The 17633-nt window shown below is 38.1% G+C and overlaps 1 protein-coding gene across 1 annotated transcript in view; it reads right to left on the reverse strand.

Moving 5' to 3' along the window:
• USH2A (usherin) overlaps positions 1-17633 on the reverse strand; it is a 2188359-nt gene that overhangs the window by 1496255 nt on the left and 674471 nt on the right. Inside the window, exon 22 of the mRNA XM_053712759.1 lies at positions 9618-9744. Coding sequence (XP_053568734.1) covers positions 9618-9744 — 127 coding nt within the window. The remainder of the gene's footprint in view (positions 1-9617; positions 9745-17633) is intronic.

Genomic DNA, 17633 nt, shown 5'->3' on the forward strand with positions numbered 1-17633 from the left:
AACATATGATCCGCCGGTCTCAATCCAACACAGATCGATGCTTATGTCATTACAGATGTTCCAAATACAAATTCGGCACTATCTGACAACTTTTGCCATTCATAAAACTTCTAACAGGTATGCTCGCCACTATTCCGGCCCAGAGTACCTGGTTTTCAATCCGCCACCCTGGAGGCCGCAGATGCCATAGGAATCAATGGGAGTCTGAAAGCAGCGAAAGCTTATGTTTGCTGCTGCCCAATATCCCATTGATTTCTATGGTAGAAAACCAGTAAAGTTTACACCTAACATAAGCCCCGAGTCTAAACACCCCTAATTTGCCGCCCCGACATCGCCACCACCTACATAATGTTATTAACCCCTATCCCGCCGCTCCCCGGCACCGCAGCAACTAAATTAATGTATTAACCCCTATCTCACTGCTCCTGTGCCCCGTCGCTACTAAATAAATGTATTAACCCCTATCCCGCCCCTCCCAGAGCCCACCACAACTAAATAAATGTATTAACCCCTAAAACCCTGGCCTCCCACATCACTACCACTTACTAAACCTATTAACCCCATAACCGCCAGCCCCCCACATCGCCATAAAATAAATTAAGCTATTAACCCCTAAACCTAACAACCCGCTAACTTTACATTAAATATTAACTCATCCCTATCTTATTATAAATTTAAACTTACCTTTAAAATTAAAATAAACTATATTAAGCTACTAATTAACCTACCCTAACTATTATACTACAATTACATTAAACTATATTAAACTACTAATTGACTTACCCTAACTATTACACTAAAATTACATTAAACTAACAATTAAATTAACTATATTACATATTTAAAAACCTAACCCTAATCAAGTTATTTAAATCTACTATTAAAAATTACTAAGTTACAAAAAAATAAAAACTAAGTTACACAAAATAAAAAACACTAAGTTACACAAAATAAAAAACAATGTTACACAAAACAAAAAATAAATTATCAAATATATTACACCTAATCTAATAGCCCTATCAAAATAAAAAGCCCCCCCCAAAATAAAATAAAACAACCTAGCCTACACTAAACTACCAATGGCCCTTAAAAGGGCCTTTTGCGGGGCATTGCCCCAAAGAAATCGGCTCTTTTACCTGTTAAAAAAATACAAATACCCCCCAAACAGTAAAACCCACCACCCACACAACCAAACCCCCAAAATAAAAACCTATCTAAAAAACCTAAGCTCCCCATTGCCCTGAAAAGGACATTTGTATGGGCATTGCCCTTAAAAGGGCATTCAGCTCTTTTACTGCTCAAAGTCCCTAACCTAAAATTAAAACTCACCGAATAAACCCTTAAAAAAACCTAACACTAACCCCCGAAGATCAACTTACAGTTTTCGAAAGACCGGACATCCATCCTCATCCAAGCTGCAGAAGTCCTCTGCGAACCCGGCAGAAGTCTTCATCCAAGCGGGCCGAAGTCTTCATCCAAGCGGGCAGATGTCTTCATCCATCCAGCGCGGAGTGGCTCCATCTTCAAGACATCCGGCGTGGAGCATCCTCTTCTTACGACGTCTCTTGAAGAATGAAGTTTCCTTTAAATGAAGTAATCCAAGATGGCGTCTCTTACATTCTGATTGGCTGATAGAATTCTATCAGCCAATCGGAATTAAAGGGGGAAAAATCCTATTGGCTGTTGCAATCAGCCAATAGGATTGAGCTTTCATCCTATTGGCTGATCCAATCAGCCAATAGGATTAAGCTTGCATTCTTTTGGCTGATTGGAATAGCCAATAGAGTTCATATAATTAAAATAAATCTAAATAAAAATTACTATCATTAACTAAATAATTCCTATTTAAAACTAAATACTTACCTATAAAATAAACCCTAAGCTAGTTACAATATAACTAATAGTTACATTGTAGCTAGCTTAGATTTTATTTTTATTTTACAGGCAAGTTTGTATTTATTTTAGCTAGGTAGAATAGTTACTAAATAATTATTAACTATTTAATAACTACCTAGCTAAAATAAATACAAATTGACCTGTAAAATGAAACCTAACCTGTCTTACACCAACACCTAACCTAACCCTACAATTAAATAAATTCCCTAAATCAAATACAATTAACTAAATTCAATACAATTAGCTAAATTACAAATAAAAGCAAACACTAAATTGCAGAAAATAAAAAACAAATTACAATATCTTTAAACTAAATACACCTAATCTATTAGCCCTATCAAAATAAAAAAAGCACAACCAAAATAAAAACTAAATAGCTCTTAAAGGGCCTTTTGCGGGGCATTGCACCAAAGAAATCAGCTCTTTTACCTGTAAAAAAAAAATACAAACAACCCCCCCCCAACAGTAAAACCCTCCACCCACACAACAAACCCCCCAAATAAAACCCTAACTAAAATAACCTAAGCTCCCCATTGCCCTGAAAATGGCATTTGGATGGGCATTGCCCTTAAAAGGGCATTTAGCTCTATTGCAGCCCAAACCCCTAATCTAAAAATAAAACCCACCCAATACACCCTTAAAAAATCCTAACACTAACCCCCGAAGATCCACTTACAATTTTGAAGAGCCGACATCCATCCTCAACGAAGCCAGGAGAAGTCTTCATCCAAGCGGCAAGATGTCCTCAACGAAGCCTGCAGAAGTGGTCCTCCAGACGGGCAGAAGTCTTCACCCAGACGGCATCTTCTATCTTCATTCTTCCGACGCGGAGCGGCTCCATCTTCAAGACATCCGGCGCGGAGTATCCTCTTCAATCATTGCTTCTTCTGGAATAAAGGTTCCTTTAAGTGACATCATCCAAGATGGCGTCCCTTAGATTCTGATTGGCTGATAGAATTATATCAGCCAATCGGAATTAAGGTGGATAACATCCTATTGGCTGATACAATCAGCCAATATGATTGAACTTCAATCCTACTGGCTGATCCAATCAGCCAATAGGATTGAGCTTGAATCAGCCAATAGAATTTTTTTCTACCTTAATTCCGATTGGCTGATAGAATTCTATCAGCCAATCGGAATCTAAGGGACGCCATTTTGGATGACGTCACTTAAAGGAACCTTCATTCCAGAAGAAGCCATGATTGAAGAGGATGCTCCGCGCCGGATGTCTTGAAGATGGACCTGCTCCACGTCGGATGGATGAAGATAGAAGATGCCATCTGGATGAAGACTTCTGCCCGTCTGGAGGACTACTTCGCCAGGCTTGGATGAAGACTTCTTCCAGGTTCATTGAGGACTTAGACCCGGTTGGATGAAGACTTCTGCCGCTTCCTTGAGGATCGATGTCCGTTCTTCAGAACTATAAGTCGATCTTCAGGGGGTTACTGTTAGGTTTTTTTAAGGGTGTATTGGGTGGATTTTATTTTTAGGTTAGGGTCTAACTGCCCTTTAAAGGGCAATGCCCATCCAAATGCCCTTTTCAGGACAATGGGGAGCTTAGGTTTTTTTAGTTAGTATTTTATTTGGGGGGTTAGTTGTGTGGGTGTTGGGTTTTACTGTTGGGGGGGTTGTTTGTATTTTATTTTTACAGGTAAAAGAGCTGATTACTTTGGGGCAATGCCCTGCAAAAAGGCACTTTTAAGGGCTATTGAAAGTTTAGTTTAGGCTAGGGTTTTTTTTTATTTGGGGGGGGTTATTTTGATAGGGTTATTAGATTAGGTGTAATTAGTTTAAATATCTTGTAATTTGTTTATTACTTTCTGTAATTTAGTGTTTGTTTTTTTGTACTTTAGCTAATTGTATGTAATTTTTTTAATTGTATTTAATTTAGGTAAGTTAATTAATTGTAGTGTAGTGTTAGGGTAACTTAGGTTAGGTTTTATTTTACAGGTACTTTTGTATTTATTTTAGCTAGGTAGTTATTAAATAGTTAATAACTATTTAATCACTATTCTACCTAGTTAAAATAAATACAAACTTGCCTGTAAAATAAAAATAAACCCTAAGATATCTAAAATGTAACTATTAGTTACATTGTAGCTAGCTTAGGGTTTATTTTATAGGTAAGTATTTAGTATTATTTAGCTAATAATATTAATTTTTATTTAGATTTTTTTAAATTAGATTTAAGTTAGGGGGCGTTAGGGTTAGTGTTAGACTTAATAAACAAATGTAGAGCTGTAGGCACCAGTTTGAACAATCGATAATCCTTTATTTAGACAATAAAACTATACATGGAAAAAAAGGGTATAACAGTGCATAACCCTTCAGGCAACAAAGTGGTTGGAGGTACTACACGTACCCTAACGCTGACGCATTTCGTCTGTCACCGTAATCGTAGCTGAAGGGCATTATTAACAGGCTTCCTTTTAAATCATATAATACTTCCTCATTGGTTAAAAACATAACACGTGACAAACACACCTCCACCTCCTTGATTATGTTTACGCCCCTGTATGTGATGTCTCTATTCATTCACTACCCTATTAAAATATTAACTCTTTGTGTTCTTGTTGCTTATTTATGTACTATAAATGGGCTCTCTTACTTGTGTATATATCAAACATATACTAAACAATAGTTTTTCTTGGATACACAGGTCAACACCAGCAGTTTATTAAATCAAATTCAGAATTGAAGCCATATTGAACCCTGGTGTTGAGCCTGTGTATCCAGAAAATCTTTTCAGGGTTCCATATGGCTTCAATTCTGAATTTGATTTAATAAACTACTGGTGTTGACCTGTGTATCCAAGAAAAACTATTGTTTAGTATATGTTTGATATATACACAACCCTTATTCTTCATATGATAGCAATGCTAATATTAAGTATTAGAACTAATGATATTAACTCAAAGTATAAATGTACAGTTGCAATTGTACAGTAAATAAACTGGGGTATTCATATATTACTTATTGGTCCAGCATATCACATTGATATTATCCTTAATTCTCTTTAAGAAATAAATCTGTAAGAGACAATGGGAGGATAGGATAACTTACAGAAAGTGATTTTGGACAAGTCTGTCCTGACCAGACAATTTATAAGTAAGAGAGCCCATTTATAGTACATAAATAAGCAACAAGAACACAAAGAGTTAATATTTTAATAGGGTAGTGAATGAATAGAGACATCATATACAGGGGCGTAAACATAATCAAGGAGGTGGAGGTGTGTTTGTCACGTGTTATGTTTTTAACCAATGAGGAAGTATTATATGATTTAAAAAGAAGCCTGTTAATAATGCCCTTCAGCTACGATTACGGCGACAGCCGAAACGCGTCAGCGTTAGGGTACGTGTAGTACCTCCAACCACTTTGTTGCCTGAAGGGTTATGCACTGTTATACCCTTTTTTCCATGTATAGTTTTATTGCCTAAATAAGGATTATCGATTGTTCAAACTGGTGTCTACAGCTCTACATTTGTTTATTACTTCTGAGGATACAAGTAAGGCACAGATTAACTTTTCGTCAATGTAGTAGCGGCACACCGTATTCCCGAGAAGAACGTCATCGGGGGACGCAAGTGATCACTATCCCCTTTTTACGCGCCCCCCACACTGACGTCACACGGTGATCCGGACGGAACCCGGAAGAAGGTGATAAGGTTGTCACACACACACACGCTGGAGTGCCATAGGGATTCTGTCAAGAAGTGGCAGGTAAACGGCAGTCAAGTGTCGACGAAAGATCCCCAGGATTGGCCTCAGTAAGGAGAAACCAAGTAAGTGTGAGAATATTTCCTTACTTGGTGTGTGGACTGTATTCCAGACAAGGGAGATATCATATGACAGACTATCTTTGGAAGCGGGGTGCTGAGTTTGCCGCATAGGGGAGAGAGATATGGTTTGCCACATATGATGATGCATGTATAATCCGTTACTGCAGGTGCTACATATGTTTGTTTGTTTGTTAGTGTTAGACTTAGGTTTAGGGGTTAATACATTTAGTATAGTGGCAGCGACATTTGGGGCAGCAGATTAGGGGTTAATAAATGTAGGTAGGTGGCGGAGATGTTAGGGACGCAGATTAGGGGTTAAAAATATTTAACTAATGTTTGCGAGGGGAAATCGTGCACAAGCACGTACGACCAGCTCACCGCTGACTTAAGCAGCACTGGTATTGGAGTGCGGTAAGGAGCACAATTTTGCTCAACGCTCACTTCTTGCCATTTAACTCCAGGTTTGTAAAAACCCGTAATACCAGCGCTGCATGTAAGTGAGCGGTGAGAGAAAACTGCTTGTTAGCACCGCACAGCCTCTAACGTAAAACTCGTAATCTGGCTGAAAGATTTTTTTGAATTTTATTATTATGGATTGATTTTTATAATTTGATGGTGCGACTATAAAGTATATGTATATATATAGCAGTGGGGGCATAGTTGTGACTGATAGTTCCATAGACCTGCTTTATTTGGGCAGATATTCATTTAAATTTAACCCTTTGTGTGCAGAAAAACATTTGTATTTTCTTGCATTTAGTTTAATTTTAATCTAAAAACTGCACTTTTAGTTTTGCTGTGGGGCCAAAGCCTGTGTCTGATAGGTAGAGGTCTCCTTGCTTTTTTGGGGTGTTAAAAGAAAAAGGAATACATTAAACTTTAACCCTTTGTCTGCAGAAAAACATTTCTATTTTCTTGTATTTAGTTTAGCTTTAATTTAAAAACTGCATGTTTAGTTTTGCTGTGGGGTTATAGTCTGTGATTGATAATTACATAGGCCTACTGCCTTTATTTAGGGGAGGGGAGAAATAAATCATTTAAGTTTAACTCTTTGTGTGCAAAATTATTGTTCAATTTTCTTGCATTTAAATTAAATTAACTTGCCTGTAACTGATAGGTAAGGGCCTCCTTGCTTTTTTGGAGGTGAAAAAAAAAAAAAAAGTTTAACCCTTTGTGTGCAGAAAATCATTTCTATTTTCTTGCATCTGGTTTAACTTTAATTTAAAAACTGCACATTTAGTTTTGTTGTGGGGCCAGAGCCTGTGACTGATAGGTAGAGGTCTCCTTGCTTTTTAGGAAGTTAAAAGAAAAAGGAATAAATTAAAGTGTAGCCCTTTGTTTGCAGAAAATCATTTCTATTTTCTTGCATCTGGTTTAACTTTAATTTAAAAACTGCACGTTTAGGTTTGCTGTGGGGTCATAGCCTGCAACTGATTGTTTTTTAGCCCTTTGTGTACAGAAATAAATTTCTATTTCCTTGCAAATAAAGGCATCCACCTTGAACAAGAGTTGACTGTAGAAGGCTTTGACTTGAACAAGACTCAGACTCACAGTGTTTTGACTCAAGATCTCTTTGATATACGAAGATAGCTTTAAAACTGCCACTAACTGACCAATCATGGTCCACTCATCTCTGCCTAATAGGCTCCTAATCCCAATGTATTAACAGGAATACATAGCATGGAGGACAGCCCTCAGTTGCACTAATGTTCCGCCATCTTCAAAGTCAATTTCCACCTAGTAGTTATATTGTACTATAGACTGTGCTGAGGAAACCCTTTATTTTCATTTTATTGCCTAACAAGGTGACTGGCAATTCCTCTGCACCACAGTGTTATGATTTCATTTAATTGAAATTAAATTTTGTAGCATCAGACCAAACTTCTGAAAACTGCTGCCCACTGCTGCTCCTGCTGTTCCTTCTCAGTGGTGGTCATCAGCCAATGACAAACCATTGGGGAACAGGTAGGAACAGTGTGCAACAGAGTTTCAGCACATCTCTTTGTTCCCTTGGACTTGGATTCCTCCATTTGTTTTCGGCCACACCTATGCAATAGAAAACAGTTAATTTGGTATACAGCAGTACAGTGTTCAGAAGTGCTCGGTATTAAGGGCAGCTGCAATCTCCCCAAATGACTCAATGTTTGAATAGTAACACCAGCACTATGTAGTCTTTAATAAACTTTTATTGGAGTTACATAAAAAGCAGCAACGTTTTGTGGTTGAACCACTTTGACCTATGCCCTAGAGGCAGTACTTCACGATGACAACATCATACTGGAGGTCCGTCTGGAAGTCAGATAAGATGTTTTGCCAAGGCATGGAGTACACACAAGTTAGGAAAAAGAAATGAACAAGACAGTAATGGTCGCCGCAGTACTGATGCACAGTCTGCACCATTTTGCATCTCTCCAAAATTCCCTCCCTTCACCAAAGTATAATTTTCAAAGTAAATCTCCCCCTTCTGTTTAAGTTGGGTTTCTGAGAGATACTGCTCTTGCTCACATTAAAGGACTTTCACAAGAACTTTGTAAACAGATGTGAGAATTGAATCTACAAGAATAACTTAAAATGTGTTTAAGAAGCAAGTGTGTGGGATGGTTAGGAAAGTGAGAGAACTTTATTTCCTTTCATCCATACTACTTTCACTACACTTAAAATTCTTGGAGGTGTATTTATGGGGTTGGTGTACTCCCCTGGAGGTGCAATTTTTAGTTTTATGTACCTACCTAGTTCCGTAACTCTGTTGCCTGCTACTGCTGTTGCCACTTCTGCTCCTACCCTCCCTGCTCTGTGGTGGTCCACCATCTGTCAATGCCTAATGATCAGGGAACTGCTGGCTGCTGTATTCAAGGGGTTCTAGGCACATGTTTGCCCTCTCCTTCCCTAGAAGTGTATTTTTGAAGTTGATGTACTGTTAGACCTACCTACCCAGTTCAGTAACTCTGTTGCCTGCTGCTGCTTCACTTCTGCTCCTGCCCTCCCTGTCCTATGGTGGTTATTTAGCATCAATGCCAAATCCTGAGGGAACTGCTGGTCGCTGTGTCTAAGGGGTTCTAGGCACATGTTGCCCTCCTCTTCCACTGGAGATGTATTTTTGAGGTTTATAATATTATAATATAAACTGTCAGACCTACCTACTTAGTTCAGTAACTCTGCTGCTGCCACTTCTGCTCCTGCTCTGTGGTTGCTGGTGGTCATCATCCATCAGTGCCTAATCCTCAGGGAACTGCTGGTCGCTCTGTCCAAGTGACTTGTTTGTCCTCCTTCCTTGGAGGTGTATTGTTGGGTTATGTACTATTATTATCAGAAGCCTAGTTCACTTACTTTGCTTTCTGATGTTGCCTCTCCTGTCCCTGCCCTTCTCTGAGTTGGGTCTCCAAGGATAACTAGTATTAACTACACACTTGTTATGAAGCAGGTGAATGTGGGTACGTTAGCATGAAGTATTTGGGGGGAAAAAATGACAGAGTTGAAAGAGAAAAAGTATTGTATGGAAAGATTGCAGTGGTCCTTTTTTTCAATTATTATTTGAATTCTCTTTGTAAAACTTGTTTTAGTTCCTGTATGTTTTTTTGTCCCAGTTAGCAATGAATCTTTGGATTGCTTGCATTTGCTAGTAGTTTAATTATGTGGCTATAATGTGTCTTTTAAAGGGCTTTCCTTAGGCTTTAATGTGATATAACACATTTAATCCGAATATTTGGCCAAACTGAATGCATCAATGGACACAATTCTGACTACTCGAATCAGCTGAAAATTCCAAACTGATAATTTTGGAAGAACTTCAAATTTCTCACATGAACATGTCTAAATGTTATATTTAAACAACTGTTGGGAAGTAATTTAATCTGCTATTCTAATAATCTGATTTTAATTTGACACATATTTTAAGTAATTTGTAAATAATAAAACTGCAGTAGAAAGCAAGCATACCTGTATATCTTCCATCCACTCTTATGTAACCTGTGGCCTGATTTCTTGTAGCTACAATCTGATGCCATTTATTATCATTATAAAGTCTTCCATCATCATTAGTTGGGCTAACTGCCACTGCTGATCCCTGATAAGAGAAAATAAAACATATATGTTCATTACTTATAACACATGATGAATAAAAATGGCTGAGTAATCAGTGATGATACCAATAAAATACAGAAATAAATAACACTTCAATTGAAAAAGTAATCTCCAAAGAAAATAAAAAAGGGTCATAAACAGTTCTTTGTACAGGTTAATATTAATTGGAGAAAGGAGCTTGACAGATTTCAGCACTTTCAATAGTCATTGCGTAACAACCTAAATATGCTGTATATAAATAAATAGATTGGAGATGAGATTAAAAGAGAGAAAGTATCCCAAAAAAGTGATCAAAAGGGCTAGAGAATCTGTACAAGTAATACCGAGAGAGAGCTTACTGAAAACTAAAAATAAGCACAGTACAACCAAACAGGGAATTACTTTTGTTACAACACACAGTACCCAATATCCTCAGGTATGTGAGATTATCAGGAAACACTTTCCAATATTGAAGGCTGAGGATAAATTGGTTGACACAGTCCGACAAGGACTCAGATGTGCCTACAGGAAAAGCCCTACATTGGGTTCTATTCTTTCGCCCACCCTGCTAAAAACTGACAAAGATGAGAGGGGATCATGGTTGGTACATACTGGGATGTACAGATGCGGTCACAGGAAGTGCAAGCCCTGTGATTATGCCAAGGTGACTAAGGAATTTGTGAGTGTAAGAACGAGGAAAAGTTATAAAATCAATTCCTGTATGAATTGTAAAACGGAATCGGTAGTCTATATGATTGAATGCACATTGTGCCAGATTCAGTATGTGGGACTCACCTCCAGAGACCTGAACTCTAGAATTAGGGAACATCTTTCCTCTTTCTCCACTAAGAGATCCACGACTCCAATAGTACAACACTTTGGAGTCTACCATGATAACAACCTTAAAGGATTCACATGGTGTGCTATTGAGAAAGTTTCTAGACCTGCTAGGGGGGGTAATCTGGACCAATTGCTCGCCAGACGCGAAGCCTTTTGGATTTTTACCTTAGGCACTCGGGTGCCTGATGGTCTAAATTCAAGATATGACGTAATGAACCTGTGGGAATAAATATTATGGTATTTCGCAATACATTTACCTATAGATCTCCTTGTATATTATAATTTAAGACTCATCGGATGGTCAAGTGTGCTCAACCTGTATCATATCACATTGGATTACTTTATGGGGAGGCGCTATTTGTTAGCTTGTTATTTTCTACCATATATCATTATGATGACAATTTGTTTAGATATCTTTAATTCATACAGTATTTGACAGGTTACTCCTCATTTAGAATTATTTGCTTATTGCATGTTTATAATATTTTTATAATTTGTTTATACATTTATTTATTTTTGACACATGATAGCATCTAATGTGGTATTCTTTACTTAGGGTATTGTTTGAATTCTGTTGCCCATTAGTGCATTAGATAGGATAAGAGTAATGATTTAACTCTCACATATCGAGGATATATTAATAGAGACTCCTATACGCACTATCTGGGCATTAGAATTTTTAATAACATTTATTATTTACTAACCCTTAGTATTTGACATTTTGTCTACAATGTATACCACTATGTTGGTTATTGACAAAATTATTGTAGTGTGTATATTACGGTTGTATGGGCCAGGCAATGTATTAGATTGTGCGGTTCTGACACCAGTGGGTTAATTTTATACACTGTTGGTATTGGTTAAACTTGAAGGCGTTGTTTTTTATGTGTGCACCAATCACATTTGTTTTAACTAGTTTTAAGCAGGTGTGGAGCACAGCACAGTAGGCTATGACTACGGATTTCATCCGAAACGCGTAAGCCAGACTGTGCTGCGCCTTCTACACCATACCCTATCCTTGCTGTGTTTGCCGGTTTTAAACTGAATAAATAAAGGAATTAATTTTAAGGAAACAGCCTCAACTTTCTCTTTTCAAGCTCTTATTGTCCGGAGTTTGGCTGTTTCCTGCTGTGCATTACGAGCTTATACTCTTCAAAGAGGATTGCATTGTGTGCTTTTCTACATTTGGCAGTTCCCTATTGCAAGCAGGAACTGTTTTTCACTACGTCACTGGCGGAGGGATACTGTATTCTATCGGAGGAACAAGTGTCTGGAATAAGTTGAGGCGGAGCAAGGGATCTCTGCCTCGTTCCAGAGTGTGTTCCATTGGCCGGAATTGGGCCGAGCCCCCTTAGAGGCGTCCGGATTGAATCTACAGCCACGAATGGCGATACCCGCCTTCTCCATTGGATTGGGTGAGTGAGATCTCCATTGCCCACACTGGAGCGAGTGAATGAGTGATATACCAAGGAACTTGAGAGTTTCTTTTAGCACCTTGCACTTTATTTGATACCTTTTTGTTGTTAATACAATACAGACTGCCTATCATATTCTGGGTTTCCTTTCCTTACATTTATCTCTTTTTGGTATTACCGGACATACCTACACCCAGTTTTATGACATTGGTTCAGCTTTTTTATAAGACTTTTTAGCACAGTTATGGAGGAAACACAGCAGGCCTTTTACTCACTGATGCCTGTAACTGCACGTACGACTTTGCCTACAGATTGTGAATTGATTTTCTCTGAGGATAAAGGAGTATTAGCACTGAGCACTTTGTTTGAACAAATGGAGACATTGTTACTAAAAGAATCTAAAACCCAGTGGGATATCTGGACATTGGAAAAGTATTTGAGTCTAAGTATGATACCGAGGGGATTAAGGCTATACAAGTTTCCGACCTTTGACGTGGATGCACAAGATAAAGACTTTATAGATGCTTGGAACAGTGTACTATCTGAATGCTCTATGAGACTTATGAAATTGCTAATACAGTATAAAAATAAATTGTTGGATAGCATTAGAGCAGATATTAATGAATTACAGATAGAACTGAATAGGAGGAGCAGTCATAATGACTTTGCTAGATTTGATAAAACTTTGAAAGAGTTGGTTGCTAAGGGGAGGTCTGGGATCATGGAGACGAAACATACCAAATACATTAGGGATAAATATGACTATTCTAACAATTCTGTGTATATATGGAATAGAAGTGCCAGGGGGAATTTTAGGGCAAATCAACCTAGGTTTGGCCGTAGGAGGAGGGGCAATAGAAATCGCAGTAGGAATCGTGGCAATGATGGTAAAGGTAATAATAATAAAAAGAATGTGACCTTCTCTGTCAGTGACTCAGAGGGATCAAGTGAGGGTGAAATCATTAGTGAACAAACACGGCCAGATTTTGAAGATACTGCCCCTCCTAATATTGTACATATTCCCCAAATAGCTTATACAGATACAATGAGCACTAATCAAGGCTATGTACAACACAACACAGTAGCAGTTAAACCCAAACAAGGTAACTACACAGAATTAGCACCTAATATGTATTTTCAAAACAGACCAGACACTCTAGCCATCAATCAGGTTTTTCCCCAAGACCAGGATGCATCAGCGGGGGGAGGGAAACAGAACAAACAGAATACACAGCCCAAAGTGCATTATGCAAAGAATCAAGACAAGTATCAACTGAGGGAACCCCGTCCACAGACCAGATACAAATAATCAATTCCAAGATTATAGGCAATGTCATAAATTTATCATCCAAACAGCTTAGTATTGCACAATATAGTGTTTTGAATAAAGGTTCAAATTTTGCACCCACTATAGATTTTGATGTATTTAGAACTATCATGGATGTTAACAAATTAACACGAAATTTGACTCTGAAGAAACATTTTCATGGATTGAGTACACTTGATCATACCGATGTGCCAGTTACCCATGTTGATACGGATACCAGGGACCCAATTGATTTTGAACATAAATGTGACACAGTCACACTGCAACAGCTGCAAATAGAATCAATGGGGAACTTGGGTGGTCGCAACATGGGTCCCAAATTCAAGGAGAAATCTAAATTCTACCCTATTCAAAACAGGGGATCAGTCATTGAAACATTTTACAACAGGGTCGAAAGGGATCTTTTACAACTAAAGGCCAATCAACCCCCAAGTAAATTTAATTTGTCTCTTGCTGAGAAGGGTGCTTTGGCCTCTCTTAAAGAGGACCATAGTCTGGTGATCAAAAATTCTGACAAAGGTGGAATGGTTGTGGTCATGGACCGACAACAATATATAGATGAAGGCCACAGACAACTATGTAATGAGAATAATTACCTAGTTTTGCAAAGAGATCCCACCACTCACTTTCGTTCCAAATTAGTTCATCTTTTGGATGATGGATTAGAACAAGGTTTTGTGGATCAGGCAACAATGGACTATTTGTTAGTTGATTGTCCGAAAATACCGTTGTTCCACCATTTACCTAAGACACACAAATCCCTGGAAAGTGTCCAGGGACGGCCAATAGTGAGTGGTGTGGAATCCCTTCTGGGTAATCTGTCAGAGTGGTTGGACTCGATCCTTCAACCCCTTGTTGTCACTCTCCATTCTTACATTAGGGATACTAAACATATCCTTAATGTTATGGATAATGTAAGATGGACACCACAATCTATCTGGCTCACAGTGGACGCAGTGTCGCTCTATTCCAGTATTCCACACTCTAAAGGGATAGAGGCCATTGCCTTTTTTCTGGAACACAATACTGATTACTCTGATGATTTCATTAAGTATATTTTGAAGGTCACTCTTTTTCTTTTGTCACACAATTTTTTCAAATTTGAGGATGTTTTCTATCTCCAGAGATGTGGTACCGCCATGGGGGCCAAATTTGCTCCCTCCTTTGCAAATCTTTTTTTGGGCTGGTGGGAGTTTTACCACATCTTTGGAGATAGAAACCCTTACAGGAAATGTATCTCCTTTTATAGGAGATACATAGATGATCTTCTCTTTATCTGGTCGGGTAATCAGTCTGACATTCAGGGATTCATTGACTATCTGAATCATAATGACATTGGACTAAGCTTCACTTTTGAAGCAAGTCAGAGTTCAATTAACTACTTGGATATTACATTGGAGGGCAGTTCCGATGGCAAAATACTTTCCAGGATTTTCAGAAAATCCATTTCAGGGAACTCCTTACTCTTAGGAACAAGCTGTCATCCCAGACATGTTCCCTATGCTATTGCAAAAGGTGAATATACACGGATTAAAAGGAACTGTACCTCCAATGAGGACTTTTGCAGGGAGGCAGAAAGATTGGAGATGAGATTAAAAGAGAGAAAGTATCCCAAAAAAGTGATCAAAAGGGCTAGAGAATCTGTACAAGTAATACCGAGAGAGAGCTTACTGAAAACTAAAAATAAGCACAGTACAACCAAACAGGGAATTACTTTTGTTACAACACACAGTACCCAATATCCTCAGGTATGTGAGATTATCAGGAAACACTTTCCAATATTGAAGGCTGAGGATAAATTGGTTGACACAGTCCGACAAGGACTCAGATGTGCCTACAGGAAAAGCCCTACATTGGGTTCTATTCTTTCGCCCACCCTGCTAAAAACTGACAAAGATGAGAGGGGATCATGGTTGGTACATACTGGGATGTACAGATGCGGTCACAGGAAGTGCAAGCCCTGTTATTATGCCAAGGTGACTAAGGAATTTGTGAGTGTAAGAACGAGGAAAAGTTATAAAATCAATTCCTGTATGAATTGTAAAACGGAATCGGTAGTCTATATGATTGAATGCACATTGTGCCAGATTCAGTATGTGGGACTCACCTCCAGAGACCTGAACTCTAGAATTAGGGAACATCTTTCCTCTTTCTCCACTAAGAGATCCACGACTCCAATAGTACAACACTTTGGAGTCTACCATGATAACAACCTTAAAGGATTCACATGGTGTGCTATTGAGAAAGTTTCTAGACCTGCTAGGGGGGGTAATCTGGACCAATTGCTCGCCAGACGCAAAGCCTTTTGGATTTTTACCTTAGGCACTCGGGTGCCTGATGGTCTAAATTCAAGATATGACGTAATGAACCTGTGGGAATAAATATTATGGTATTTCGCAATACATTTACCTATAGATCTCCTTGTATATTATAATTTAAGACTCATCGGATGGTCAAGTGTGCTCAACCTGTATCATATCACATTGGATTACTTTATGGGGAGGCGCTATTTGTTAGCTTGTTATTTTCTACCATATATCATTATGATGACAATTTGTTTAGATATCTTTAATTCATACAGTATTTGACAGGTTACTCCTCATTTAGAATTATTTGCTTATTGCATGTTTATAATATTTTTATAATTTGTTTATACATTTATTTATTTTTGACACATGATAGCATCTAATGTGGTATTCTTTACTTAGGGTATTGTTTGAATTCTGTTGCCCATTAGTGCATTAGATAGGATAAGAGTAATGATTTAACTCTCACATATCGAGGATATATTAATAGAGACTCCTATACGCACTATCTGGGCATTAGAATTTTTAATAACATTTATTATTTACTAACCCTTAGTATTTGACATTTTGTCTACAATGTATACCACTATGTTGGTTATTGACAAAATTATTGTAGTGTGTATATTACGGTTGTATGGGCCAGGCAATGTATTAGATTGTGCGGTTCTGACACCAGTGGGTTAATTTTATACACTGTTGGTATTGGTTAAACTTGAAGGCGTTGTTTTTTATGTGTGCACCAATCACATTTGTTTTAACTAGTTTTAAGCAGGTGTGGAGCACAGCACAGTAGGCTATGACTACGGATTTCATCCGAAACGTGTAAGCCAGACTGTGCTGCGCCTTCTACACCATACCCTATCCTTGCTGTGTTTGCCGGTTTTAAACTGAATAAATAAAGGAATTAATTTTAAGGAAACAGCCTCGACTTTCTCTTTTCAAGCTCTTATTGTCCGGAGTTTGGCTGTTTCCTGCTGTGCATTACGAGCTTATACTCTTCAAAGAGGATTGCATTGTGTGCTTTTCTACATTTGGCAGTTCCCTATTGCAAGCAGGAACTGTTTTTCACTACGTCACTGGCGGAGGGATACTGTATTCTATCGGAGGAACAAGTGTCTGGAATAAGTTGAGGCGGAGCAAGGGATCTCTGCCTCGTTCCAGAGTGTGTTCCATTGGCCGGAATTGGGCCGAGCCCCCTTAGAGGCGTCCGGATTGAATCTACAGCCGCGAATGGCGATACCCGCCTTCTCCATTGGATTGGGTGAGTGAGATCTCCATTGCCCACGCTGGAGCGAGTGAATGAGTGATATACCAAGGAACTTGAGAGTTTCTTTTAGCACCTTGCACTTTATTTGATACCTTTTTGTTGTTAATACAATACAGACTGCCTATCATATTCTGGGTTTCCTTTCCTTACATTTATAAATAAATACACACACACACATATATATATATATATATATATATATATACATACACAGTCTTTATAATGCACAAAATGTAGCATAGGGATACCTTCCATTTTAACAAGATGGATTTAAGTTCCATTTAAATAATGAACAGAAAAAAAAACATATTTTATTGTTTCTATTACTCTTCAGACCAATTACTGAGATTATATTTTTTAGTAAACAAAAAAGACACCAATGTGTACATTTTCAAAAGTGATCTAAGTTGCTAGAGGATAAATTGTTACTACACACCTAGGATTATTTTACAATAAGAAAAATGGACTATGTATTGTATAAACCATTCTTTCCAGACTAAATAATTGTTGAGAAGAATGCAGCCTCTGTAGCCATCTGTATGCAAATGTATGATTGCCCATGCTAATTTGTGCATTGGTGAGCTTCATTAGTCTGGGGAAGGGAACCTACATGCATAATAGGCAAACGTGTGCACCATAAACTGCCATGCAGAGCCAGAAAGAGTCTGTAATTCATATATCAAGATATTTAGATTAGAAAAAAAGGTTTGCACTAAATCCTCTTAAATGCAACAATTT

This window comes from Bombina bombina, chromosome 4 (assembly GCF_027579735.1).
Source record: "Bombina bombina isolate aBomBom1 chromosome 4, aBomBom1.pri, whole genome shotgun sequence".
NCBI classification, from domain to species: Eukaryota; Metazoa; Chordata; class Amphibia; order Anura; family Bombinatoridae; genus Bombina; species Bombina bombina.